Source organism: Schistocerca nitens, chromosome 1 (assembly GCF_023898315.1).
Source record: "Schistocerca nitens isolate TAMUIC-IGC-003100 chromosome 1, iqSchNite1.1, whole genome shotgun sequence".
NCBI classification, from domain to species: domain Eukaryota; kingdom Metazoa; phylum Arthropoda; class Insecta; order Orthoptera; family Acrididae; genus Schistocerca; species Schistocerca nitens.
The window spans coordinates 133,659,904-133,672,036 of record NC_064614.1 but is presented as its reverse complement, the minus strand read 5'-3'; the positions used below and the strand labels follow the sequence as shown (position 1 = coordinate 133,672,036).

At 37.4% G+C, this 12,133-nt stretch overlaps 1 protein-coding gene across 1 annotated transcript in view; it reads left to right on the top strand.

The window, feature by feature from the left end:
* LOC126243082 (serine/threonine-protein phosphatase 6 regulatory ankyrin repeat subunit A-like) overlaps positions 1 to 12,133 on the top strand; it is a 281,386-nt gene that overhangs the window by 232,958 nt on the left and 36,295 nt on the right. The window contains exon 15 of the mRNA XM_049948137.1: positions 1,242 to 1,343. Coding sequence (XP_049804094.1) covers positions 1,242 to 1,343 — 102 coding nt within the window. The remainder of the gene's footprint in view (positions 1 to 1,241; positions 1,344 to 12,133) is intronic.

The window sequence follows — 12,133 nt, the reverse complement described above, 5'->3', positions numbered from 1 at the left end:
AACAGACCACCCAGTTGTAGAATTTGTTGCACAACATAGTTTGGTTGTTTTTGATGGCTGTTTCATAAACCGTGTCATTTGGATCCCACCTTCCTAAACAACAGTTTACGTGAATTTGATGGGTGGGATGTCTCCCTACAATGTATTCTTTGTCCAACTTTAGTGTCATTTCCACACTATAAAATGTGGAATTCTCTCAGTACCAGATGGGGCTAGTTCATGCCAAGTCCAGAGTCAGTAAGGCTGATGGTGGCAAGCATGCAACTATTAGTAATGAGAGCCCAGTATATGCCTTAGTACAAAGCCAAGTACTGTGTTTCCACCACATGCACACAATTCAAACAGAGATCTTTACACAAGTCCAGTTTCCAGCAAGGTTCACATTAATAAGCAAATTTCAATTGAATAATGCTTCGGGTACCATTACAGTGCGCCAATCTGCTGCTGTGCCATCACTTATTTACTGTAGCAAACCAGTAGCTCCAGATGTGATATGTACTTACCAGGACCAATTTGCTCATGCCAAGTCTCAAACATGTTCAAGACTAGTAAAACTCTTTGAACCATATAGTTTCATTTGATTAAAGCACCGGTGCCTGTATTTCAGATAGGATCTGCCATTTCATTCAATGCTGAGATGATTTTCCAATACAGTTGGAGAACTTAGGAGGAATACCAAGTGGGCTGAGGTGTGAATGGGAATTTGGATTAAGCAGGGGGGTGCTTGGATAGTCTGCGCATTTGTGCAAAGCCAGTGTGCCAGGGTGGTGTACTGGTTAGTGCAACTGCCTAGTGAGTGGGAGTCCCAGGTTTGAATCCCAACTACGGTACAAATTTTTATTTGTTGTTTCTGTCTACATATGTACATTATATAATTATGTCTCAATGATATAAATATCTTCTCTGATACATTGGTCTGCTGGAATTTGTCTTTCAGGAGTTTGTTGAAATCAGAATCGGCAGCAATAATTTTAACTGGAACAGTGGTTACATCCCAATTAGAATATGAAAGTGGGTAACTGATGCTGAGAGGCCAATCACAGGCTGAACTGTTGTGTATTAAATGACATCATAGTATCAGCCATGACAGTCAGTTTCTTCTGACAATAAGGGTGGAGGATGTCAAGACCTTCTTACTAATGCAACAAGAACATTTTATATAAGGATCCCATAAAGAAAAACTTCACCACCATACAAATGACATAAGCTCAAAGTCTAATGTTAACTTTGTTTTTTTGCAGGTAATTAAACTGCTGTTGGATGCTGGGTCAGATTTATCAGGAACTGAGAAAGAGTCTCGGGTTAGAATAGCTCATTTGGCTGTAGAAGCAGAAGACTTTCAGGTTAGTCATAGAATATTATTACACAATCACATGCAATGTTACAGTTTTACTGCAATGCCACTTACATTTGGAGCAGTTTCTTATGGACTGGTCGTATTCACTAGTACAGCACAATAAAAATATGGCATCTAATTATTTTAATGTTGTTGTTTTGATGTCCTTCTTATGTCTTTATATCCTTTCATGAGACATAGTTACTAACAGATTGGGCTAGTGCAAGTTTTGTGGCCAGTAAGTTCCCAGGTTTTCTTCCTGCAACAATATGACCCACAGAATGTGTCTAGCTTATACACTTCTACAGTGGTTCACAAAAGGGTACAATCCTCTTGATCAAATGGTTACAGGTGGTGACACATGGTTTCCATATGTGAATGTTGAGAAAAAAAGAGCAGGCTATTGACTGGGTTCACATCAGCACACAAGAGCTTTTGAAATATCACCAGGGTACTACTTGTCCCTTTCCTTTTTAAAATGGCATTACTGTCATAAGAAAGGCATTTTGATAATGCAGTTTACGGGGTGGGATGCAGCAGGCAGTTCATCAGTGCACAGAAAAATATTTAAAAGGCTGTGAAGAGAAATTCAGAACAAATGAAGTGGAATGTACAGCTCTACCATGCTTCAAGAACTGTAAAGTTTCAACTGAAATTCGTTTGACCATCCTGTGTATACCACTGATCTGACTCTCAGTCATTATCATAGTACCTTATCTCTCTTGCAGCATGACAAAGTAGTTATTTTCATGTAATTTCAGAAGTGATAAGGTGCTCCAGGACACCATTTACTATCAGAAGGCCACAAATACACCTGAGATATGATATTGAATTCAGAATTTTAGACCATTGAAAAGTAGATCTACAATTAGCCCTACAGAAAGATATAGCTAAGAAAGTACAGTTTGAGAGGTAATTAAGCATTCACAGTAGCAACAACAACTACAACAACAACTTCTACTACAATAACTGCTACTACTACTACTACTGCAATACAGTAAGAACAACAAACTCCTAGAAAACTTAAAACTAGGATTGAAGGCAGTAATATGACTCTGACTAAAGCACATAAAGGAGGGACTGAAGTATTGTTAAATTAAGAAGATTATACAAACAAAGTGGAATAATTTTTCCAGTCAGTTCAGCTACTAAGGCTACAAAAGGATCCAATCGCTGAATACAATGCACATTCCAAGCAGTTAGTAAACAAGTTCTCCAGTTTACTCTGTATACTTAGGTAACAGTATTCTTCAGATGAGCTGTATGGCTCTCCCAAAGTCCACAAACCAGACATGGCAATCCAGCAAGTGGTGTCTGCAGTACAGTTATCAGTGCACAATATTGCCAGGAGAATGAATGTCATCATTAAGAAAAAACCGAACTTCAAAGGGAAATGTAACAGTAACGGTTTAGATTTTGTGAACAAGCTAACACATGTTAAGATTACAGCAAATGCAAAATTATAATTTTTTATATACACAGCCTGTGTCACGAATTCCTGTGAAAGACTATGTAGATATTATGTCACAGGCATTGTATTTGCATAACAGTAATCCGCAAGAACAGCTGAACATAGTTAGTACAGTAAAATGTTGCTTACATCAAAATGATTTCTTGTTTCAAGGGAAATCCTAAAAATAAGCAGAGTGTTTAGCAGAAATATTACATTACATTAATATTTGTTCCATAGATCATGAATACGACATTTTGTAATGAAGTGGAACGTGTCTCTTTAACATAAGTTTTCTTTACATGATATAATCCTTTTCTTGATTTATTTTTTTATAATTACTACTTCATATGTAAAAATTCATTGTGTAGAAGGAGTTGTCATTCAGAAATTCTTTTAATGTGCCTTTAAATGCTGGTTGTCTATCTGACAAAACTTTTAATGCTATTTGGTAAATGACCAAAGATTTTTGTGGCACCACAATTCACCCCTTTCTGTGCCAAAGTCAGATTTAACCCAAAGAAGTGAAGATCATCCTTTCCACTAGTGTTGTAGCTATGCACTTTTCGAGTGAGATGGATTATTTCATAAGTGAATATATGTATTGTGAAGGTACTGTGAATGTCCCAAGTTCCTTAAATAAATGTCTGCAAGTCAATTTTGGGTGGGCTCCAGCAATTATTCTGATTTGAAATCATTATAGGTACAGAAAGCTGGCTGAAGCCAGAGATAAATTCTGCCGAAATTTTTACAAAGGTACAGATGGTGTTTAGAAAGGATAGATTGCATGCAACCGGTGGTGGAGTGTTCGTCGCTGTTAGTAGTAGTTTATCCTGTAGTGAAGTAGAAGTGGATAGTTCCTGTGAATTATTATGGGTGGAGGTTACACTCAACAACCGAGCTAGGTTAATAATTGGCTCCTTTTACCGACCTCCCGACTCAGCAGCATTAGTGGCAGAACAACTGAGAGAAAATTTGGAATACATTTAACATAAATTTTCTCAGCATGTTATAGTCTTAGGTGGAGATTTCAATTTACCAGATATAGACTGGGACACTCAGATGTTTAGGACGGGTGGTAGGGACAGAGCATAGAGTAACATTATACTGAGTGCACTATCCGAAAATCACCTCGAGCAATTAAACAGAGAACCGACTCGTGGAGATAACATCTTGGACCTACTGATAACAAACAGACCCAAACTTTTTGACTCTGTATGTGCAGAACAGGGAATCAGTGATCATAAGGCCGTTGCAGCATCCCTGAATATGGAAGTTAATAGGAATATAAACAAAGGAAGGAAGGTTTATCTGTTTAGCAAGAGTAATACTAACAGATCAAAACGAAAATTTCTGTTCCGACACTGACAATGTTGAGTGTTTATGGAAAAAGTTCAAGGCAATCGTAAAATGCGTTTTAGACAGGTACGTGCCGAGTAAAACTGTGAGGGACGGGAAAAACCCACCGTGGTACAACAACAAAGTTAGGAAACTACTGCGAAAGCAAATAGAGCTTCACTCCAAGTTTAAACGCAGCCAAAACCTCTCAGACAAACAGAAGGTAAACGATGTCAAAGTTAGCGTAAGGAGGGCTATGCGTGAAGCGTTCAGTGAATTCGAAAGTCAAATTCTATGTACCGACCTGACAGAAAATCCTAGGAAGTTCTGGTCTTACGTTAAATCAGTAAGTGGCTCGAAACAGCATATCCAGACACTCCGGGATGATGATGGCAATGAAAAAGAGGATGACACGTGTAAATCTGAAATACTAAACACCTTTTTCCAAAGCTGTTTCACAGAGGAAGACCGCACTGCAGTTCCTTCTCTAAATCCTCGCACAAACGAAAAAATGGCTGACATCGAAATAAGTGTCCAAGGAATAGAAAAGCAACTGGAATCACTCCACAGAGGAAAGTCCACTGGACCTGACGGGATACCAATTCGATTCTACACAGAGGGCGCGGAAGAACTTGCCCCCCTTCTAACAGCCGTGTACCGCAAGTCTCTAGAGGAACGGAGGGTTCCAAATGATTGGAAAAGAGCACAGGTAGTCCCAGTCTTCAAGAAGGGTCGTCGAGCAGATGCGCAAAGCTATAGACCTATATCTCTGATGTCGATCTGTTGTAGAATTTTAGAACATGTTTTTTGCTCGAGTATCATGTCGTTTTTGGAAACCCAGAATCTACTATGTAGGAATCAACATGGATTCCGGAAACAGCGATCGTGTGAGACCCAAATCGCTTTATTTGTTCATGAGACCCAGAAAATATTAGATACAGGCTCCCAGGTAGATGCTATTTTTCTTGACTTCCAGAAGGCATTCGATACAGTTCCGCACTGTTGCCTGATAAACAAAGTAAGAGCCTACGGAATATCAGACCAGCTGTGTGGCTGGATTGAAGAGTTTTTAGCAAACAGAACACAGCATGTTGTTATCAATGAAGAGACGTCTACAGACGTTAAAGTAACCTCTGGCGTGCCACAGGGGAGTGTTATAGGACCATTGCTTTTCGCAATATATATAAATGACCTAGTAGATAGTGTCGGAAGTTCCATGCGGCTTTTCACGGATGATGCTGTAGTATACAGAGAAGTTGCAGCATTAGAAAATTGTAGCGAAGATCAGCAGCGGATAGCTACTTGGTGCAGGGAGTGGCAACTATCCCTTAACATAGACAAATGTAATGTATTGCGAATACACAGAAAGAAGGATCCTTTATTGTATGATTATATGATAGCGGAACAAACACTGGTAGCAGTTACTTCTGTAAAATATCTGGGAGTGTTTATCACCAAAAACCAATAACCATAATAGCATAAGTAGCTGAGCCTAACCATTTCAGCAGATCATTGATGTGTTTCTTCCAATTCAGTTTCTCATCAATGCACACATCCAGAAATTTTGAATTTTCTGCCTTAGCAGCAGACTTCTGGTTATAGTCTATGTTTATCAATGTTGTTATGTCATTTACTGCACAGAATCGTATAAACTGTGCTTTCTCAAAATTTAGTGAGAGTCCATTTGCAAAGAACCTCTTAATAATTTTCTGGAAGACATTATTTACAATTTACTCAGCAGTTTCTTGTTTATAGGTAGTGATTACTATACTTGCATCCTCAGCAAAAAGAACTAGCTTAGCTTCTTCATGATTCTAGAGTGACAAGTCATTAATATATATTAAGACCAATAAAGGACCCAAAACTGAACCCTGTGGGACACCATTCTTGATACCTCCCCAATTAGAGAAGTCTGCTGATCTTTGCTGACTATCTGTACTGTTAATTTCTTCCAGTTAAATATAAATTAAACCATTTGTGCACTGTCCCACTCATACCACAATACTTAAGCTTATCTAGAAGAATTTTGTAGTTCACACAGTCAAAACCCTTTGAGAGATCACAAAATATCCCAATGGGTGATGTTCGGTAATTCAAAGCATTTAATATTTGGTTAGTGAAAGCATGTATAGCATTTTCTGTTGAAAAGCCTTTCTGAAAACCAAATTGACATTTTATTAGTACTTCATTTTTATAAATATGTGAAGCCACTCTTGAATACAATACGTTTTCAAGAATTTTGGATAAAGATGTCAGAATTGAGATTGGGTGGTAGTTGTTAGCATCAGACCTATCCCCTTTTTTATGCAATGGTTTAACAGTACCATATTTCAGTGTGGCTGGAAAAATGCCCTGTTTCAGTGAGATACTACATATGTGGCTGGGAATCGTACTCTTCTGTTGGGAACAGTCTTTTAGAATTCTAGTGGAAATGCCATAAATTCCATGTGAGCTTTTACTTTTGAGTGAATTTATTGTTTTCCTAATTTCAGTAGGAGAAGTGGGTTGAATTTCAGTTTTATAATAGCTATTCAGTTTTATCAATGGCTATTGCCTCTTCCACATACTGTGTTGTATTTTCTTATGAACAGCTGGATTGTATTTTCTCAGCAACACTTAACAATAATTATTAAAAGTATTTTCTACTTCAAACTTTTTGTTAACAGACTTTTCAATGAATTTGATACAAATATAGTCTTCCTGTGCTCTCAGTTGCCCTGCTTCCCTGTTAACAATGTTCAAGATTGTGTTAATTTTATTATCAGAGGTGCTAATCTCAGACATAATGCCCATACTTCTGGACTATTTGATAACTTTTCTTAATACAGTGCAGTAGTTTTTATAATGTGTGAGTGTTTCTGGATCATTACTCCTTCTAGCTATAAGACACATTTCCCTTTTCTGTTTACAAGATATTTTTATGGCTTTAGTAAGCCATGGCTTTTTAGATGGTTTCTTACAATTATATTGAACTCTTTCCTTAGGGAAACTTGTTTTCAGATATATTCTCAAAGGTACGATGAAATAGATTAAAATATAAATTAGCATCAGGTTCCCTGTGCACCTCATCCCAGTGTAACTTTTGCAAGCTTTCCCTAGAATTTGCAATTGTTAAAGCATCAAGTGAACACACTATTTTCGAGGACTGTTTTGCATTACTGTATGGAGCTACATCATAAGCTGTAACTAGCTGTTGCATCATGATCATGAAGACCATTCTTAGCAGAAAAAGTTTTTATCTGATTACATTTGTCTTTCAGTGGGCTACTTTCCTGTATTACTGGAATAGGAAAATCAATAAGCAATGTCAAATTGAACAAACCAAGGAATACTTGAAGGTCATGCTTTCTATCAGACTCTTTCAGAATATCTACGTTTAAATACCCAGAAACAATAATTTCTTTCGATCTGTCTGACAGACGGCACAACCAAGATTCCAAATTTTTCAGAAATAGCTGAAAATTTCTCAATGGGAACACCTCTACACAGTTAAAATTATAAAAGTACCATTATTTAGTTTAAGCCCACAGGCACATTCTTTCATATGTTGCTCTCCACAGATTTTTTTTTTTTATTTTCTAAATTTTTCACACTATGATAAATTTTAACATATGGCAACTTCTCTCTCCATAGTGTATCTGCTTTCTTGTACTGAAAGCTTATATCCACCTATATTTATCTTTTCCATGTCTTTGACTGTATGATGTTCAGACAGGCACAGTACATCTATTCCAACCTCAGTTTCTAAATTTTCAGAACAAACTAGAATCTCATCTACTTTGTTTTTTAATCCCCTGATATTCTGATGCAATAAACTGGTGTTATTTTTCACTATACTTTTATCAGAGTCTTGTGATACTTTAACATGTCTAGTACTTTCCTGTCTGAGCTTCTCCTTGAGCTTAAGTTCAATCAATGTTGGATGATTGGACACTGATCTTAGCCTAAAAAAGAAGTATTCACAGTGTTGTTTTTCTGGGGGAAGGCTGGGGGATGCATACCCTTAAACTTTTTCGTCGGCAAAGTAATTTTTTTACGATGTTGAGAACTTGGAAGAGTGCCAAAGATTTATTTCATGGACTTAAATATTTTATTTAATTTTTTTGTGTTGGTAATTGCAATACAAATGATACCAGTGCAGTCTTTGGTGGGAGAAGTGATGTCATTGACTGTTTCAAACTTTTCGAAGCAGCGGCAACCATTCTCAACAACTGAATCGCTGGCAGCCAGTTCGAAAAGCATGTAGTGGTCTCGCCCACTAATAGTGGACGATGGTAGTGCTAAACAGATATGCGTACACTCAAACACCGAGCTACGGATAGATGTCTCTACGGTCCCACTACCAATATCCTTTGCGATTCATTGTGGAAAAACTTTAAAGCTTTGGTTGCTCACTTCACAGCTGCAAAAGACGATCAAAGCAGGGAATCAACTGACAGAGGTATGTACAGTTGTTTATTGAAGTACATTACCAAAGTTGACTTCATTCTTGACTTGGCTCTAATGTGTGATGCCCTTCAAGAATTATCACAATTAAGTCTTGAGCTACAGTCAAGATACATTACACTGTATTCTACCCAACAGAAGATCAGAAATCAGCTGTTGGTGTTTGAAGAAAGAAAAGTGAGCTGAGGTCCTCATTACTGTGAAGCTCTCAAAGCAGTCCAAGAGCTGAACTTTAGAGAATTCCACTGGAAAAGGGGGCAACTGTCAGACATCTTGAGCCCAGCATATTTTATGATTGTCTGAAACAGCGGATGGAGAATCGTCTTCTGCAGACAGAGGATATTGCTATCTCTGGATGTGCAAAAGTTTTGGACTCATCAAATTGCCCTGAGAATCCTGGAATAACATACGGTGAAACAAATATCAAAACTTTATGTGGTCGTTTTGCTCTTCCAGAGAGAGAAACATGTAGAGGATTTCGGGAGTATTTGATGGAGAAGAAAATTCTGGCGTCCGTCCTTCATCTTCAGAATGCACTGAAATGTGTTGCTATATCAATGAGTGAATGTGAACATGGGTTTCCCCAAATGAATCTGATCATCTCGCCAACAAGAGCTTCATTTCATCTTTCCACAGTCAGTAATCTGATGTTCATAAAGTTGGTTGGTCCTCCACTGATGTTGTTCCAGGCCATGGACTATGTATGCACTTGGTTCATGAAATGCAGACATCTTGCTACTGATAGCAAGAGTAAAGTAAGAAGACATGAAGACTACAGCAGCAATGAACTAAAGTCAGTTTGGAAACTGTTGTAATGCTATTAATGTAAGTTACACTGTAGTTTTATAGTTAAATAAATTTTCAGCTGTATTAAAAATTGGGTCAGTTGAAGCAGGTGATATCACCCATCCTCTGTGCCATTTTGGGAGCCAAACAAAGTTGCAAAAGATTTTTTAGTGTAGTTTCTATTGTTGTTGATGATAGGTGTGGATGGTTTTTGTTGTATTGTGTCTTTTAGTAGTGTTTTATAAGTTAAAATATGTGTTCGGTAATATTTACTTGTATTGTTTCGTATGTCGGAGGGTTGATTGGACTCACCTGTCTCATTTGATGTGTATTTATAGGTCAATTGAAGTGTACTATACCATTTTCTTTTATTGTTCAGGGGTTGATGGGAATCACATGCTTCATTTGAGGTGATGTAAACTGAAGTGTTCAATACCACATTCTCTTGTATTTTTGTGTATTTCTCAGTATCACCTGCTTCATTTGAGCTAAGTCAACTGAAGTGTCCGTTTTTTTTTCTTCGCATGTTGATGATGTCATGGCTAAAAGCATACGGTGGTATCCCATGCTCAGTTGTAAGTAATTTTCGCTGCATTATATCCAGTGTTGGAGTACCCTCAAACTTTTCTTTAGAAAAAAAGCACTGAGTACGCACATGAGTTTCAGTGCCCCTAAAGATTTTGCTATTATCCCAGCCAATTGACCCTTCCCTTTCCTATTGAGATGCAGGCCACGTTGTGTGAAGTCCCACCTACTAATAGTATGAACAGGAACCAAACCTATGGCATGCCTGACAAAGTAGCCACCCGAAGCAGTTGATCTAACTCCATGTTGACCCTTCTGACAGAGCTGTCCAGTTGGGGCCGATTGTACTGCATGAAAGCAGTAAGAAAGACAACATTTGTATGGTTCTTAGCAGATGCTTTCTTTACCAAGTAACACTCAGTATTGTAGCTCTCATCCATGTCATACTGTTTCATGCTCCACCCATTATCATAACATGATCCTGCACTGTAAAACTCTTGCACAATGACCCTAGACCCTCTATCACTTTGCTAAGGTATACACTGGACTTGAGAAAACTTGTCACCTGATACCTGTCACCTAGTTTTTCATGCAAGATCTGGCCCACTCTTCTTCCGTGGTTACTGCCTAACAGAACTTTCCTCCTCTTTTCTACTTTTTTTTTTAGGAACATTTGGTTTCCTGGTGAAAGTCTGTTAAATATTAACTACACTTACATCTACCTAAACCTCTCCCTTAGTTAACTGAAGTAGCATGACAAATTTATTCTTCGTGCCATTGATGAACCTGTCAGATACTGTTCCCTTTCTGTGATCCCTGTTCCTTGCTACCACTTCCCACCTGTCTTCTCCTTTCTCCCCCATTAACTTCATCAGTTCCTCCCTAGCGCTATCCAGTCCAGCCTTAAGGGCTGTAATCTTCCTTTGCTGTTCAGCTATTTTCCTATCCCTTGAAGATATGTTGCAATACCATGGAAGAGACCCATTTAGTTCCCCAATTCCATAATGAAATTGGTTCAGTAGGATACAAAATTTTGTCAAGGAAATTGCTTCAAATCGTGGAGCCAGTTCTGGATAAAAAAATAGGTGAATATCAAGCAGGTTTTAGACAAGGTAGATCCTGTGTTGAACAAATATTTAACCTGAAAACACTAATTCGTTACAGAATCTCAAGAGGCCAGAGATTTGCAATAGTATTTGTAGATTTCAAAAAAGCATACGACTCGGTAGATAGAGAAACATTACTGAAAGTATTGGAAGAATTTGGGGTCGATAAGAAAACAATTCAAATTATCAAACAGACGCTAACAAACAGTAAGGCCAAAGTTAAATTTATGGGTGAAATTTCAAGGAAGTTCGAAATTAAAACAGGTGTTAGACAAGGTGATGGTTTATCCCCAATCCTCTTCAACTGCGTACTGGAAAAGATATTGAGAATATGGAAAGAAGAACTCAAAGGCACCAAGAATGACATCAGAATTGGAACAAAAAAAGAAAAAATAGAAGTGGACTGTTTAGCTTTTGCAGACGATCTGGCAATAATTACAGAAAACGAAGAAATAGCTCAGAATTACTTGGAGAAACTACAAGAAGTTTCGGCCAGAGCTGGACTGCAGATTTCATTTGAAAAAACCGTGTATATGTTGTAACGGAACATATTAAAGGCTTTACTTTAATGAAGTATGCGATCCCTTCCAAATTCAACCAGTTTAATGAGTATTTATGATTATAGAAAAGTTATTGTGTATGTTAACAATGATTGCACAACATGTCTCCATAAACAGTCAACCCATTAAATTATACTGAATAACTGACCCACACAAAAGTTAATATCACTTGATCACTGATACAGCAAATGTCATCATGTAAAAACACTAAGTTCATCTTAAATAATTAATATGAAGTACGAAAAATAGTGGCCAACATAGGTATTTTGGATCTCCTTAAATAAAAATCACCCAGTGAAACCTATTTGTTCACTAGGAGCGTTTTCACTCAGTATTCATGTAATCAATCCTATTTTAGACGAAAACCAATGTAATTCTTCATAATTCATGTTACTTACTTATTTATGCAAATTAGAGAAGTCAATTGACAAACTTCTAAAAAACAGCCTTTTTGTAACAAAGAATTATTCTGTCAAGTCAACAAATCTGTCTGTCATTTTAATAACATGTTAAATTATGTCACTTGATGCAAATTAATAACTTTTCTGCACAAATTATAACAACAGATGTACATGTGACTTATAAA